The 17,613-nt window shown below is 38.1% G+C and overlaps 1 protein-coding gene across 1 annotated transcript in view; it reads left to right on the forward strand.

Annotated features, from left to right (window-relative positions):
- The window catches only part of LOC140157999 (uncharacterized), a 76,398-nt gene that overhangs the window by 8,386 nt on the left and 50,399 nt on the right, over positions 1-17,613 (forward strand). Inside the window, exons 6-10 of the mRNA XM_072181251.1 lie at positions 4,956-5,090; positions 5,846-6,124; positions 15,199-15,342; positions 16,837-16,947; positions 17,313-17,426. Of these exons, the coding sequence (XP_072037352.1) occupies positions 4,956-5,090; positions 5,846-6,124; positions 15,199-15,342; positions 16,837-16,947; positions 17,313-17,426 (783 nt within the window). The remainder of the gene's footprint in view (positions 1-4,955; positions 5,091-5,845; positions 6,125-15,198; positions 15,343-16,836; positions 16,948-17,312; positions 17,427-17,613) is intronic.

Raw genomic sequence — 17,613 nt, forward strand, 5'->3', positions numbered from 1 at the left:
TTCTATTATTGACGCAGATAAAGAAAGTGGTATAGTGTGTTGATATAGTACATTGTATAGACTTGTGCTTTTTATACACGTGTTCCTTTATATAATTGTAATTCTCAAACAGTTTAATATATCACAATTTTGACGAACGATTTCAAAATCGTTGCGGATAAAATGCAGTAAAATATATCCACAGCAAACAGCAATCCCCGCTAATTAGTGTATTGCATTTCCAGTTAGTGTATTGGAAACAAAACCTGGGGTTTACCTGCCAAAAATCGAATTTTCTTGTAATGGCAATATCATATGGGGTAATTGATCATGCGCAAATCGTAAAAACATAGAATAGAAACTAGAAGGCTATGTGGTATCTCATATCGTGTGCATATGGTATGCTTAGCCTGAGTCGCTCGGCCTATCTCGAACAAAATCGCCATGCGTAGCTTTTGAAAAACGAGAGGATTCGCCGTACTATCACGGCAATTTTTGACACGAAGATATAGGGATGATGACGCTGTGCTGCACTTCCACATTCATTTCCAACACAAAACAATATCACGGATGAATATGAACATGCAAGACAAAAGAAACAAGAAGATCCGTATGGTCGGAGAGTGTCGGATAGCAGACATTGATTAAATGTGTGTAGTATGTAACTGTTTAAAATTATAGCTTTACATTTTCAAACGTCATTAACCTTGTAGTCTAAGAAAGATAATGGATTTTTTGGCTTAACCTAGAACTAATTGCAACCAAAGGTTTTTCTTCACGATGCATTTCTTTGAAGTACCCTTTATGACATACTAAAAGTCCAAAAAAATCCAAGTTGCGGAAATATGCCTAATTTGCATAAATTCAAAATGGCCGACAATTGATGAATTTTTGACCATATCTCGAGATCTGTGGCTCATAAAAGAAATATTTTGGTGGCTACACCTATGTTTTCAAGGGCTACAAATACACATATAACATTATAATTAACATAGAGTTTTGGGTTTAACCTTAATTTGCATAAATTCAAAATGGCCGCCATTTTAATGCATGTTTCATCACATCGCGAGATCTGGGCTTTATTGGCAAGCACATAGACCTGAAAGTAGCTTCTATTGGACAAGCTATAATACTCATATGCTCATATGCCGAGGTGAAGAAAAGTGAGAGGAGTGCAGATGTGTCACAGGGTACCGATATATTAGATTTCAAACCTGAACAGTTTACAGTACGCTGCAGATAATGTTGACTACAACATCTGCACCATTGATGAATCGGGCACCTTTCATGGCATGGGTATAATAGCTGCAAAAACCCCAGGTTCCAGGATTTATAGGGGAGTGCAAGGACAACAGTAATTTCTGATGATATTGCGAATGCTGGAAGAATCAACATTAAGTATTGGAAACCATCTCTTCCATTAAAGTCACTTACCTATCAGCCTATTCAGAATCTGGGGATGGGGGTATTGGACCCAACACCTAATCTTGATGTGCTTTGGAAGACATCATTACTCCTTCGATCCCCACGGCCTTCCTGATCTGGAATGATATGCAGATGGTAAATAAAGGAAACCGCTCTGGAGAATCTTCTATGATGTTCTTACCAATGAGTGACTTAAACCCTAGTGACCCGTCGTGTGTTATCAACGCTTGAGTTTGTGTGTGCACATGCCAAACGTTATAATGTCACTCCCGTCGTAACCTTTGACCAGCCATTGTGGTGGAAAGCTCTTTCAATCATTAGAAGAGAGCCATGTGACAGTGGTTTGCACAAACTAGTTCTCAAACTTGGTGGCTTTCACACACAGATGAGCTATCTGTGATCTATAGGGCATCTGATGATTAGTTCAGGTCTTCATGAGCTTCAGGAACTGGTGTATTCCGCTAATGCTGTGGGGCACATGTTACGAGGAAAGGCAATATCACGTGCTGTGAGGGGACATTTGCTAGTTGGTGCTGCTTTGAACACAATGCTTATTGAAGATATGTATGATGTCCAGGTGATGGCAAATGAAGTAAATCAATATCCACCAGAAACAGATCCAACACATTTGTCAAGTGAAGAGCACCAATCTTCAACTGACCCAGAGCTACAAGGTCCACATTTTACTGATGAACATAGTCAGTTGTCAGCTGAAGCCGAAGCCCGACGTATGACCAATGAAAAAAGCCACTCCTAAGCTGAAGTAGCTGCAGACATGACGAATCAGTAAGACAATGTCAGGAAAAACAGATCTTCCTGATGCAAAACTACTGTATGATAAACTGGTGGCAGGAACAGTTTCAATAGACAGCGTTTGCTCATCAGATGTTATCAGTCGCATTCCGGGACAGATCCCGGCCAAGAAAGAAAGCCTGCATCCCTGCAATCGAGAACAGCACTGCTATGGATACAGTATATGGACATGACAGATGTTCTTTGTATGTTTCTGAAAGAAGAGAGAACCGGAAACTGGAATCTGCATCTACAAGCTACTCATGACATGCTGCCATATTTTGTGGCATCTGGACATAATCTGTATGCCAAGAGTGCCAACATTTACCTGTAGATGATGAGAGACTTGCACAAGACCCATCCATAAGTTCATGCAATGTTCATGAAAGGTTACCATGTAGTTAGGAGGAGTCAGCGCTTTTGGGCAGGATTGTCTACTGACTTGATAATAGAGCCGGTTCTTTAATATGCGGAGTGTGAAGACCAGCGGAGGTTTGACAAAGGGGGACTGGTATGTCCAAAACGCAACGCAATGTTTGGTTGATGTCGATGTCAATGCCAACTCGTGCTGAAGTTACTGATGCAAAGCAGTCTTTTACCGGCATCATATTTGAGACTAGTGAGCAACACAGAGAGAGCAACAATGCAAGACAGGCCAAAGATGTAAGTGATACACTTGAATTACTTACCTATCTCAGGAATCGTAGTTCATTCAGCCAAGAACCTTCTCTTCGGAGCATCGTAAGTAGTCGTACAGCAGACTCAAATGTTAAAGTAGAGCGGCCAAGAGTCATAGGTCAAAGATAAGTAGACTCTATGATTGGCAAAGATGTAGAAGACTTCACTGTCAGGAAATCTAACCAGTCTGTCACCCTGGGTATGAGAACACAAGGTACAGGATGATGTATTCCAAGTTGACCCACATTTGATGTTTCAGAGACTGGTAGCTATTGGCAGGGGACGCTCAGATGATGAACAACTAGAAATCTTCAAATACGAGCTATGTAGCTTCCCTCCTGCCCTGTTTGAGTCTTCAGGCCTTCCATTAGAAGCCAAGAAAGCAGACTTAGCAGACACGCTTTGGAAAGAGGTCAAACACGAAGAGCCTCTTTCTAGGAGTAACATACTTACTACATACTTAATGGTGGAGCACTTACGTACCGGAAACCACGGCCACGTGAAATTACTTACAGCAAGAAATGTCAGATGTATGTCGACTATGTCTCAATTGTTTTGATGGATACTCTGACCAACCTATCATCAAGGATGCCACACAAGGATTGACAGTACAGTTTAATGAAGACATTGTGTAGAAGTCTCGGAAAGAAGAGTTGCTTTCAAATGCAATTAACAAGCAACGATTGCATAAAGTCAAACCATTCGCTGTGAGGATCAAATTACATGCCCTTCAATGAGGAAAATTATTAGGCATTCCACTTTTCCATCTGGCGGCCATTTTGGATTTTGCCAGTAAGACCTTATCCTAATGTCCCAAATGATTGATACTGTCATATTTGCATTCACAGCATTGATACTACACAGATAATTTTTCTTCAACGAGCTCCAGATCACAAGATGAAGCAAAAATCCCTCAAAATGGCGGCCATTTTGAATTTATGCAAATTAGGCCTAAACCATACATCCCTTGTTACTCTAACTGTCATATGTGGACTTGTAGCCCTTGAAAACATGGGTGTCGAGACCACAATTTTTCTTCTACGAGCCTTAGATCTCGAGATATGGTCAAAATCAATCACAATGGCGGCCATATTGAATTTATGCAAATTAGACATATTTCCGCAGCTCGGATATTTTTGGACTTTTAGTATGTCATTTTGGGCATATTAACAAAATGCATTGTGCTAAAAAACCTTTGGTTGCAATTAGTTCTAGGTTAAACGTCAATTTTCTTAGACTATTGCTCTAACTTACAACTTACCATGTAGCTTGCTTTTTGTGTTGCTGATTTGATAATAGACGAACAATAAAATAAAACCTGATTATGTACATGCCTATCTCTATCGCATTGTAGTTTGCACCTAAGAATTCACCTATTGCAATACAATACAGCCTGTCAGAATATAAAATATAAAATTGCATGACATGTCATGTCATTTATTGCAATTCCTAAGCCGTTTATCCCATTTCATTTCAGTTTTATTTTAAACAATAAAGAAGGTTGCAGATCAATGTGCAAGCAACTTATGTCCTCAAAGATACCAAAAGCAAAACAAAAATGGGAAGTAAAATTGAATAGTAACTTTTCAGATGAAAATGTATTAATATGTATGTGGGTGTGTGTGTGTGCTGGTACTGTTTATGTATTGTTTAATATTTTTTTACAAAATGGTGTATAAAAATCAAATTTCTGTATTTATCTGAGTAAACTATGAGTGTAATATGTACACTGGAAAAAAGAAGAAAAAAATATCTACTTTGTTGAAGTGAGAGTGCATCCTTGCGTCAATCATTGTGGAGTGCAACTAGAAAAATGTTTATTGGTAGAGTTTAACCCGTTACACACAACTAAATTTGTTCACATACGTGAGCTTTCGACACGACGACTCTGTGTCTTTTTCAAACTGATGGTGACTGGTTTATTGATCTGGGACGTCACATGACGAGCTGGCGATGTCATGTGACAGACCGGTGGTAGCTGGTGGCGGCCTTTGTCCTTATTCAGTGAACTGGGGTGGCGTCTGATGTTGATGGCGATGTTGCTTGAACAATAATATTTGTCTATTTTTATGTTCATGCAGTATGTGTGGATGGTGAGTTTGGAGCAGGATGTACTGAAACCTGTCATTGTACTTCTGGAGTTATCTGTAATAGATTTACAGGAGACTGTGCTACTGGTAATTGTGCAACAGGATGGTCTGGTGCTGGATGCCAAGGTAAGTATCATGTAACTATAGCTGCCATGTGGTAGGTGTGCAGGACAATAGAGGCCTTGCATGTGACGTATCATCCCGTAAATATGGCGGACTACTCAAATGCATTCAACAAAAGCATGATTGCAATCTACCGTGACAGTTCGTCTCACACACATAACCCTGCACTACGATCAAATAGGTTGATGACAACATTTGATTGAATGGACTGCACTCCGCCATAACTACGGTGAAGGACACCGGCTCAAATCCTTTGTTTGGAGCCAATCGATAATTTCATGCAGGGCCTCTATACAATTGGCCTTGTGCTACAGGATGGTCTGGAACTGGATGCTGAAGTAAGAAACCTATAGCTGCATTGTGGTAGCTACAGGACAATACAATGGACTTTTTGATACAGGATGGTCTGGACCTGGATGCTAAAGTAAGTATCCTATAACTATAGCTGCCATGTGGGCCAAAACATTGGGCCTTGTTCTACAGGATAGTGTGGAACTATAGCTGCCTTGTTTACTGGACACTGCAATGGGCCTTGTGTACAGGCTGGCCCTGGATTGTAGAATAATAAGACATTCTATAAGACTTAATAAGACTTCTATATGGTAATTAGCAAAACCAGGAATTGTTCCAAAGAAATATTAATGATGTTGTGCGAACATTTTAACACGCATTCCAGATTTGTTTTGTTTTGTTTGCTTTTACCTTGATTCTTTTGCACTTTTGTTCCTATTATTCAATTTAATGATCTATTTATGTAGTTCCAGATGATTGTCCAACTGGTTACTGGGGCCGTAACTGTTCTGGAAAGTGTGGCTGTGAGAATTGCAACCAAGACACAGGATCCTGCTTACTTGCATCTGAGTGTCTGCCAGGATTTGCTGGTCCTAACTGTGATCGGGAGTGTCATTGTCTCACTGGCCCATCATGTGTAGACAGAATGACTGCTAAATGTCCAGCTGATGACAATACAGGACTGAGTCTCTGTGAACCTGGATATATGTCTGTGACAGGTATCAACTTGGATAACTGTGCACATTGTAAGTTTTTTTTATACTTAAATTATTTCAGACTTTTGTAGCTTTGAAAATTCAAAATCAAGGGTCTTCCTTGGGTTTTTGGTTGAAAATCACATAAAAAAACAGGAATGTGAGGAATAAGCAATTTAGGGGTCTTTAAGAGCTGGAATTTTAAAAATTAAGGGTCTATCGGAGCTTTATTTTGGTAAAATTTATGCTGTCTTTCGGAGCTGCGGTAATCCCCCCCCCCAAAAAAAAAATACAAGGTTTGGCATAATAGTCGTTTCGTAGCATTTTGTACAGACTGAAATCTATTAACTGTTGCTCTGAAACACTTCGTAGTCAGAATTAATTTTGAGGAGGGACGGGACTACTAAACAGCTGACAGTTTTTCAGGGGCATATATGGGCATGCTCTTAAACATGCATTATGTAATTACCTGTAAATATAATATAATTGAAGAGCTCTGTTGCAAAAGCCCTAACATCCACCATGGCTGAAATTGAGTTATTGGCATGACATTATATATTTTGGTGGTTGTTTGACCTTCCCTTCCGGAAATGTCGTATATTTCCCGTTTGGGAATTCTTAGGGAATTTCCGGAAATCTGAACTTAAGGTCTGGGGTAAGGGCAAACTAAAATTACTGGTAACTAGAGAGCGAAAGCGACGAGGAATCCCAAATCACAGCGCCAGGTAATGACCGGGTCACCAAGTGCAAATGTGCATTTATGTTTGTTTTCAAATTTGGGGCGTTTTTCCGAAATTTGATACTTTGGTGATATTTCTAAAAGGCGACATGCCAAAGACAAATCTTTTGCACATACTTTTTTATTGCTAATACAACTCTTTTCTGCATACCTACGTTACAATTCGTTTTGGTGATTTAGTAATATTATAAATTGTGTGACTGCATCTTGGCGTTTTCGATGCGATTTTAGGCTTACCGGGATTTAACGTTGATATCTGGTCTTGCTCCTTTTATAATTTTACTTTGATCGTCTGCTTTTGTAAATAACACAATGTAGATTGGTTCTGAATAAGTATCGTAGTCCTCTCGGTGGGGTTTTTCATGATATAATTAGTTTGAATTCCATGTAACAACCCAAAATTATTTACCTCTGAATTCAGGGTTCAAGGCTGTTTTCGGAATAGCCGTAGACTCAAAAAAGTGCACGAGTGGCGACTATGGTTTTATACTTCCCGCATTGATGATTGCGTCTACGCCTAATAATATACTTCTTTGTATATGTTGACTGTATCAAGGTATAAGCTGGTATACAAAGAATTGGTTACCTGTCAATGACCTTTTGGTTAGTATGACTTCAGGGATAGACCCTTTGTGCGCCTTTCTATTATGCAGAATCTTTACCCGCAGACATGTGCCCGTGGCATGTGCCAATATTGCGTAACGTTAGAGGTTAATATATTTCTTTCACATCGAGTAGGCTGTGTGGTTCTGTGGCCGAGCGGTCTAAGGCTTTGTGATTTCTTCGTTGCTGGTCTGAGCGAAGCTTGTTCGAAACCGTGCGTCTATCATTTTTCTTATGCTGCTTTATTTTTCCAGCGTAGGGCCTAGAAAAACTAATTTATAATTTCTTTTTGTATTAATTAATTAATTTATTTATTTATTTATTTTTCGATTGATTATTTGATGATTGAGTGAGCAGATTTATCGATTGCTACTTTAGTTGTTTGACTTCTATTTGATTTTGAATGACATCGTACATTAGTATTTATTTTTTCCGTTAAGCATTATCAAGAATTAATATCACAGGTTTTAGTGCAGCTAGGAAGTTGATTTAGTGGTACTGTCCGTTGCTTCAGAACCTAAAGGTGCCGGGTTCGATTCCCACCTATGCCTATTTTTTTAAGACTTGGAAAATTACTGCAGTAAGTTTATTTGGCGCGCGATCTCAGTTATTCATTTTCTGGTGGCTGTGCCTCTTACAGACACCCTCCCTCTGGAATCCAAACGACGGTTCGCTCTTTACACCTCCCTTAAAATGTATATAAATTTTAGGAAAACAATTTTTGATGTATAATAGTAGCCTTGAATGTTCTTTAACTATTAAAATCAAAAGGAAATGTTTTGGGGTCACTATATTTGAAAAAAATCATTGTAATCAACAAAAAAGTAAATGAGATATTTTAAATGATTTTGAAAGCATAATAGTCAAGTTATATAAAGTAATGCAAACAAACGGGCTCAAATTTGATTGCATAGGTGGTTTCTAGAAAAGGGGTAAATTTATTTTGATGCAAAAGCCCTAACATCCACAAAGGCGCGATATAAAATAAATAATAAAATAAATACGAAGGTTTGAAAATTGTACCAAGACTATTCTTTTAGCTTCTGTTCATCATGTTCATCCATACTGCAGTTACTGTCCGTTTTCCTATACACAATACACAGTGCTCTTTCCCATTGACGAGTGACCTCTACAAATAGCCCTACGTTAACAGTATGGGGATATGACTAGTTAACGTCGCTGTGTGAAAAATAACCGGCCAATATTAAAAGTACTCTTTTAAAGTTCTAGAAAATATAGTTTTTTAACATGTCCTAAATTTTTAGCTAATTTAGATGTTTGGAAATATTCGTACTTTGGTGTTTTAGTTAATGTTATAGGTAATAGTACATTGCCTAGTTAACGTCGCTGTGTGAAAAATAACCGGCCAATATTAAAAGTACTCTTCTAAAATTCTAGACAATATAGTTTTGTAACATGTCCTAAATTTTTAGCTAATTTAGGTGTTTGGAGAGGGTCGTACTTTTGTGTTTTAGGAAGGATATGTAAACGACAGATAACACCAAAAATATGAAGAAAAATTATTTCCAAACCGTGTTAAGTCAACAATCATTATGTTGCTCATTTTCAAGAATGCTGGTTTACAAAAAGCACGCCATTGTCTCATTTCGTGAACAATGGTACACATACCATTGTTTCCTTTCGTTTCCTTTATAATCGGTTACCCAACTGAAGCTTTAATACAAACTTTATTGCGATATCGCACATGAAAACAGTCACATGTGCACAGCCAGAGAAGATCCGATTTAATCAGTTGAGCTGTTTCAATGAGTGTTATCTTGGTTTAATAGCTTTTAATGGGGTTAAGTCCTGCAAAGGTCGAGATGAATTCTACTGTAGACATGACTGCATCATGCAACACTTTATCCAAACCCAAATTGAATCAAATCGAACAAATAATACTTGCACAATTAAAAAAAAGTTGTTTTTCTCAAAAGGTCAAAAAGCAGATATGGTCCTATGTCACAACCTGGGGTACCTTCGTGTTACATAGTAAAAAATGAAATGTTTCACACACTGAAGTGGTTCATCCTCCTGAGCATGTTGACACCTTTTTTTTTTATGGAAATCGGTTAAAAAAGAGAGAGTGCGGGTAAAAACGATCACAAAGTAGGTGGGATTTAACCCCACCTATTTTTTCCATATTTACAATCATTCTGAGCAAGTATTAGTCTTTTAAATGGCCTTTTGTATTTATTTACTTGGTTTAGATGTCTGGGAGTTCATTTAGACCTTTTTTAACTAGACTCAAATTTTTAATGGGGGATTTAGATCAAATTTACGATACGAATCCCTCCCCCTAATCCTCAACCACCCTTGGCACATTTCATGCCAAACGTCATAAGAAAATAATTAAAAATTATTTTAAAACAGGTTAAAAACATGAGTAATATAGAATAAATTAGCCTCAATTTAAGACCTAAGTGAAGGAATACTCAAGAGACAATGTTTTGAAATCCAAGCTGCACATACAAACCCACCTTTTTGGGTACCCCAGTATATGACACAGGATCATAAGGGCTTTTGCAACAAAGCACTTTATAAAATTGATTGTTGATCATCTGTTGCTCATAAACGTGTAAATTAATTCCCTAATTTGAATCTTCAATAATGGTTGAACAACGTGCATTAACTATTAGTTGAATCATTTTCTTACGATCCGTGACCATTCATAGCATACCTTTGTTTCTCTGTAGATTTGACTAGATGGACATATTCTACGAAAAAATAGCTCCTATGTCCCTCCCAAAAATGGCGGGAAAATCTATTTATAGCTCATTTTTCAAAATGGCCGCCGGTGACATTTTGAAAAACATGAATATCTATATACAATATTCTGGATGGGCTATAATAACAAATAATATGCCGTTTTCCACTATCTTTGGCATGCCCAACCTTTTAAGATAAAATTCAAAGTGTTGAGAGGTCATCTTGACCCCTAAATCCAAGATGGCCGCCAGTTTCATATTGAAAAACATGAAAATCGATATATCATGAAGTGGATAGGCTATAATAACAAACAATGTGTCGTTTTCAACTATATTTGGCATGCAAAACCGTTTAAGATCATATTCAAAGAGTTTGGGGTCACGTTGACCCCTAAATCCAAGATGGCCGCCAGCGCCATATTGACAAAAACATGAAAATATATATACCATGAAGTGGATAGGCTATACTGACAAACAATGTGTCGTTTTCCACTATTTTTGGCATGCCAAACCTTTTTTGTCAAATTCAAAGTGTTTGAGGGTCATCTTGAACCCTAAATCCAAGATGGCCGCCAGCGCCATATTGAAAAACATGAAAATCGATATATCATGAAGTGGATTGACTATAATAACCAACAATGTGTCGTTTTCAACTATTTGTGTCATGCAAAACCATTTAAGATCATATTCAAAGAGTTTGGGGTCACCTTGACCCCTAAATCCAAGATGGCCACCAGCACCATATTGACAAAAACATGAAGTGGATACGCTATACTGACAAATATTCAACTATATTTGGCATGTCAAACCTTTTCATGTCGTATTCAAAGTGTTTGGGGGCATCTTGACCCCTAAATCCAAGATGACTGTCTAAGCCAGGGCTCCGCAAATAGCGGCGCGCGCGCCACATGTGGCGCGCCGTGGCTTCCCGAATGGCGCGCGGCGCCGTTTAGATATAAAAATAAATAAATAAACAATGCGATTCCCATGTTATCCTTGTAAAGACAGGCTAAAATAGTACAAAATGTTGCACCAAATGGCGTCATTTGCACCTCAAATTTAAAAAAATCGATAGCTTCACAGGGGGGAAACCCCCCTCTGACTCCCCCCGCGAATTCGCAGCCATTGAGTGGCGCTTTGCAGTTTTTTTTAATTTCATGTGGCGCTTCAACAAATCTATTTGAGGAAGCCTGGTCTAAGCCATGTCGAAAAACATGAACATCGATATTTAAGATGTGACACACATGAGGCCAATACTTATTTTTACTCAATTACTTATACTATAGATTTTGAAAGTGTTACCTTTGTTTTTTCAGAAAAGTTGCAAGTTAAGAGCATGTGATGGAGAACAGAACAGACACCGAAGAGCTACAGAGCAACCAAGAGACTGATAAACTAGAATGCATGCTGAAAGATCATTGCCCTGTAAAAGAGCCTTAATCAATTTCAACATGTCAATACAACAGTGGAATGGGATAAAGGACCTAAGGGTTTTCATATGCATGCTACTTGTTGTACCACGATGTCTAACACACACGCTTACTGCCAAGCCACAAAACGCAAGCACAAATCTGAGAAATAAAAAAAATGGCGGGGATGTGCGGTCAGCAATCATCTTTCTCAGGACCTCCTCCCAAGAAACTTCGTTCAAGTATAGGTGTTCTGCATAATAAGGCAATGCGCGTCCACAAAAGTCTAGTAACCGGGACAAAAACACTTTTGTTACTTTTGGCACAAGATGCATGGAGAAGATTCAAGGCACACACTATCGACATTGCAGATGAGGATACAAGAGAGCGGTTAGATACGTTTATAACGTCAATCCCAGACAGGCAAACAGCCTTTGGCTTGGAAATCAGATACCACCGTCATTGCTGGCGTCAAAATATCAGCAATCAAGCGAGAGATAATCTCAGTGAAAATGCAGAGCATCTACAACAAGTTAACCTTCGGGAGGCTCAAGCTTTGTTCTTTCAACATATCCAACATATTTAAAGATCGTGAAATACGCACCCTTGAAGGACTGCTCCAAGATACATTCGTATTACTTCAAACCACGAGCACTTTTCCCAAGTAAGATCCAGCTACCTCAAGGAACTTCGGATCAAAGAATTGGGAAAAGACATAGATTTCACGTACGTATTCAGAAGAAAGTTAGTGAGCTTGTGTATGATACAAGCACTTCCTATATATACATCGAGGCCGCGCTGCTATCACTGGGAGTTACGGATGACCAGTTGATCAAGAACAGGTCATCAAAACAACCACTAGCTGTTCCTTGGCCCCGTATATAGATGAGGTGGAGCAGGCTGAAAACTTGAGTGAGCTCATACTAAACTTCATTACCTGGTTGAAAAAACCTAACACAGGTCTAACTGATGACAACCCAAAGGTCCGATCAATTGCGTCAATCGTAGGGAGAGATCGTTATTTACGACAGGGGGAATGGGCATTTTGAGGGGGAACCCGAATTTTTTATTTGATCTTGAGGTGGAAACGCAAAATTGTTTGTTGAACCAGGAGGGGGGATTGTTAAGTTTAAAAAGGGTGAATCAAATTTTCAAATTCCGCCCTTGTTTAAACTAATTACTCAATTTAAAACTTAACAATCCACTCCTGGTTCAACAAATATTTTCGACCCCCTCAAGATAAAACAAATCGGGTTCCCCCTTCAAAATGCCAACCCCTGTCGTAAATAACGATCGCTTCCTAAGATTGACGCAACTTGATCAGACCTTTGGGTTGTCATCAGCTGAAACTGTATTAGGTTTTCTCAACCAGGTAATGAGCTTTTCGGGGCCCAAGGAATAGTGATTCTTTTGATGACCTGTTCTCTAAGTCGTGTTGCGACATTGTTGACCAACTGGTCATCCGTTGCTCCCAGTGATAACAGCGCAGCCTCGATGTATGTACCGGCAGCTCTTAAATCATACACAAGCTCACTAACATTCTTCTGAATACGTTCGTGAAATCCTATGACTTTTCCAAATTCTTTGATCAGAAGTTCCTTGAGGTAGCTGGACCTTACTTGGGAAAAGTACCCGTAGTTTGAAGTAATGCGAATGTAATCCTGGAGCAGTCCTTCAAGGGTGCGTATTTCACGATCTTTAAATATGACTTGTTGGATATGCATGTTGAAAGAACAAAGCTTGAGCCTCCCGAAGGTTAACATGCTGTAGATGCTCTGCATTTTCACTGAGATTATTTCTCGCTTGATTGCTGACATATTGACGCCAGCAATGACGGTGGTATCTGATTTCCAAGCCAAATGCTGTTTGCCCGTCTGGGATTGACGGTATTAACATATCTAACCGCTCTCTTGTATCCTCATCTGCAATGTAGATAGTGTGTGCCTTGAATCTTCTCCATGCATCTTGTGTCAAAAGTAACAAAAGTGTTGTTGTCCCGGTTACCAGACTTTTGTGGACGCACAATGCCTTATCATGCAGAATACCTATACTTGAACGAAGTTTCTTGGGAGGAGGTCCTGAGAAAGATAATTACTGACCGGACATCCCAGCCTTTTTTTTTTTTTTCTTTTCATGTTTTTGCTAGCGTTTTGTGGCTTGGCAATTAGCTTCTGTGTTAGACATCGTGGTACAACAAGTAGCATGCTTATGAAAACCCTTAGGTCCTTTATCCCATTCCACTGTTGTATTGACATGTTGAAATTTATCAAGGCCCTTCCATTGTAAACATTTGTGTTATCCCATTTCTCTACTTTTTCTAACCTGTCTTTTACAGGGCAATGATCTTTCAGCATGCATTCTAGTTTATCAGTCTCTTAGTTGCTCTGTAGCTCTTCAGTGTCTGTTCTGTTCTCCATCACATGCTCTTAACGTGCAACTTTCCTGAAAGAACAAAGGTAACACTTTCAAAATCTATAGTATAAGTAATTGAGTAAAAAATAAGTATTGGCCTCATGTGTGTCACATCTTAAATATCGATGTTCATGTTTTTCGACATGGCTAAGACAGTCATCTTGGATTTAGGGGTCAAGATGCCCCCAAACACTTTGAATATGACATGAAACGGTTTGGCATACCAAAAATAATGGAATATTTGTCAGTATAGCGTATCCACTTCATGTTTTTGTCAATATGGTGCTGGTGCCCATCTTGGATTTAGGGGTCAAGGTGACCCCAAACTCTTTGAATATGATCTTAAATGGTTTTGCATGCCAAAAATAGTTGAAAACGACACATTGTTGGTTATTATAGTCAATCCACTTCATGATATATCGATTTTCATGTTTTTCAATATGGCGCTGGCGGCCATCTTGGATTTAGGGTTCAAGATGACCCCAAACACTTTGAATTTGACAAAAAGTTTGGCATGCCAAAAATAGTGGAAAACGACACATTGTTTGTCAGTATAGCCTATCCACTTCATGGTATATATATTTTCATGTTTTTGTCAATATGGCGCTGGCGGCCATCTTGGATTTAGGGGTCAACGTGACCCCAAACTCTTTGAATATGATCTTAAACGGTTTTGCATGCCAAATATAGTTGAAAACGACACATTGTTTGTTATTATAGCCTATCCACTTCATGATATATCGATTTTCATGTTTTTCAATATGAAACTGGCGGCCATCTTGGATTTAGGGTCAAGATGACCTCTCAACACTTTGAATTTTATCTTAAAAGGCTGACATGCCAAAGATAGTGGAAAACGGCATATTATTTGTCATTATAGCCCATCCAGAACATGGTATATAGATATTCATGTTTTTCAAAATGTCACCGGCGGCCATTTTGAAAAATGAGCTATAAATAGATTTTCCCGCCATTTTTGGGAGGGACATAGGAGCTATTTTTTCCTAGAATAAGTCTATCTAGTCAAATCCACAGAGAAACAAAGGTATGCTATGAATGGTCACGGATCGTAAGAAAATGATTCAACTATATACTATATTTTTTCTTACCTCAGTCTTAATAGAATATATTCTTCGAATTTCGTAATGTCTTCTGATTAAAACTGATACTTCTGTTGTATATGCTAACTTCATCATACTTCCAAATATTTCAAGACAATAATGCCTGGAACCTACAATCTGCTTCATACTACAGATGAAGGTTGTTTTGCGGACTGCACCAAAACCTGTCATTGCCAAGGTGGAGTAGATTATTGTAATCCTGTCACTGGTGAATGTACTCCTGCCCCAGATGGTAAGACGTGTAAGGATGCCTGGAGTGGAACATCTTGTCAAACTGGTAAAATGTCTTAATACAATTAAATGTATTTATTGTATCCTGTCACGGGTGAATGCTATCCTATCCTGCTTCATATGGCAAGATGTGAATGGATGCCTGGAGTTGAATATCTTGTCGAACTGAGAAGAATGAGATGTCTTTAACAAGTAAATGTATAAAATTTAAATAATATATTTACTTTCCATGTCCTACTTCAAAATAAACGGATTCGCAACATGTGCCTCAGGATAGACCCTCTTTTTCAAACTGGCTTGTATCCAAATTATGACCTATATACTATGTTACTAGCCTACCTATTACCCAATGACCGACCTTTTCTTATTACCTGCTATTCAATGACCCCCCTTTTTTATTTCCAAAATCAAGTACCCAATGACCCACCTTTCTTAGGTGGTATTGCATTCTACTGCAGACTTTGTGATTTTTACACGTTTCTACTCAATGATCCCCTTTTGGCAATCGTGTTCCATCCCGAATGACCCCATTTTTATTCAGGTTAAGTACTAAATGACCCCTCCATTTTTCCTCAAAAGCACCTACTTTTAATATGGCCGAGTCACATCCCTGCCACTTCAGGTCGGGCTTCAGGTAGGGGTGCCTTGGGGTAATTTACTGTAGCCCTGTCACTACTGTATTGTCTAGTTTCTGTTATAGATATGTAATACTATTTAAAGGTTTGAACATAGATAGTGAAGGGACTCCTTCACTCTCTATGGTTTGAAGTATAAAGTCATAATGAACAGAAAAATGAATAAATTGCTCAAGTAGCCTTTTTTGACCTTAATGAGGATTGAAGTCACTTTGCCTGCCAATCTGTTTTTATTTGCATTTCCTCTTTTTTTACTTTTGGGCAGGATCATAAATGGAGAAATAGCCAAAAATCTGCACGGGGGTGATTTTTTCACAATTTGGGTTTGTTGCAAATTTGTGATGTTATTAATGTTAAAAATATTGTGTGATAGTTTCAGACCAGAATATAACTGGCATCTTGTATTTTTTGAGTCATTTGTCAAGGTAATTCATACTCTCAACTTACAAACAATAACATTTTTAAAGGCCGATATCTCAATTTCCAATTTTATAATTCCATAACTTACAAACTCAATATCTTCGCTTAGGAATGTCCGATTTCATTGGGGAAAACGGCGTTGTGGAGCAAAATATCTCTATATCTAAGATATGTAAAAACCTCAAAATTGATAACCTGCCCAAAAGTGTCTCCTTTTGACATGACACGTCACATATGTTTCTTCCGATACGAGTAATGTAGAGCATTACTCATTATATTTAACATCCTTGGTACTACCAAGAAAGAACCACTGTAAATGCTTGTAAAAATTGTGCGTAACATGTCAAAATGTTTCAACGGAGCTCATTTATATTTTACGAAGCCCATAAGATATCAAAATAAGTTTTGAGATAATTATATATTTTTTCTTTGTCATTGGTTGCAATATATTTGATCATTACGTTTGATAACTTTAACTTGTGCAGATATAAATGAGTGTCAAAGTAATCCATGCGTGAATGGTCAATGCCGTAATGAAATCAATCAATACACATGTTCATGTTTCGATGGATGGACGGGAATAAACTGTGACATCAGTAAGTAACGTCCTTTTTTGTTTTCTTCTGTTGGTGGTGATGTTGCTTGTCTTGTTATTGGTGTCGTGTTTCTTGTGTCGGGTGTGCGTTTGCTATTTGCTTAATATTGTTTGTTAATGTTGTTTTTTCTTTAATTCTAGTTTTGAAATTTTATTCAAAGATTTAAAAAAAATAAGTTACCAAGGATCCCCGATTGTTGACACATAGCTTCCCTAATTTTTCGCCATAATATCATTTGATAAGGTTAATGTTAAAAGTGGTTTTAAATTTTGCTTTTTATTGATTTGTTTTTTTGTTTGTTAGCTTGATTGATTGGTGTTTTCAGAATTAAGTAGCCTTACAGTTTGTTTCATTTATCACAATAGATATTGATGAATGTGCGAGTGGACCTTGTCAAAATGGAGGTGCATGTTTTGACCATATCAACGGATATATATGTCAATGTATAGCAGGATGGACGGGAACACATTGTGAAATTAGTAAGTAATTTTAATTGATATTTTACTTGCCATTAATGTTTTAATGGATAAAATGGATAAAATTAAGACAAAAACGATAAGATAGTGGGTTCCAAGAGCTATCCAATTAAAAAAAAAGAAAGAAAGTAGGCTTGTTCAGACGGTCGCAACTACAGTCAACGGTAACTACATTCGAAAGTAAACTTAA

The sequence above is a fragment of the Amphiura filiformis genome, chromosome 1 (genome assembly GCF_039555335.1).
Source record: "Amphiura filiformis chromosome 1, Afil_fr2py, whole genome shotgun sequence".
NCBI lineage: Eukaryota > Metazoa > Echinodermata > Ophiuroidea > Amphilepidida > Amphiuridae > Amphiura > Amphiura filiformis.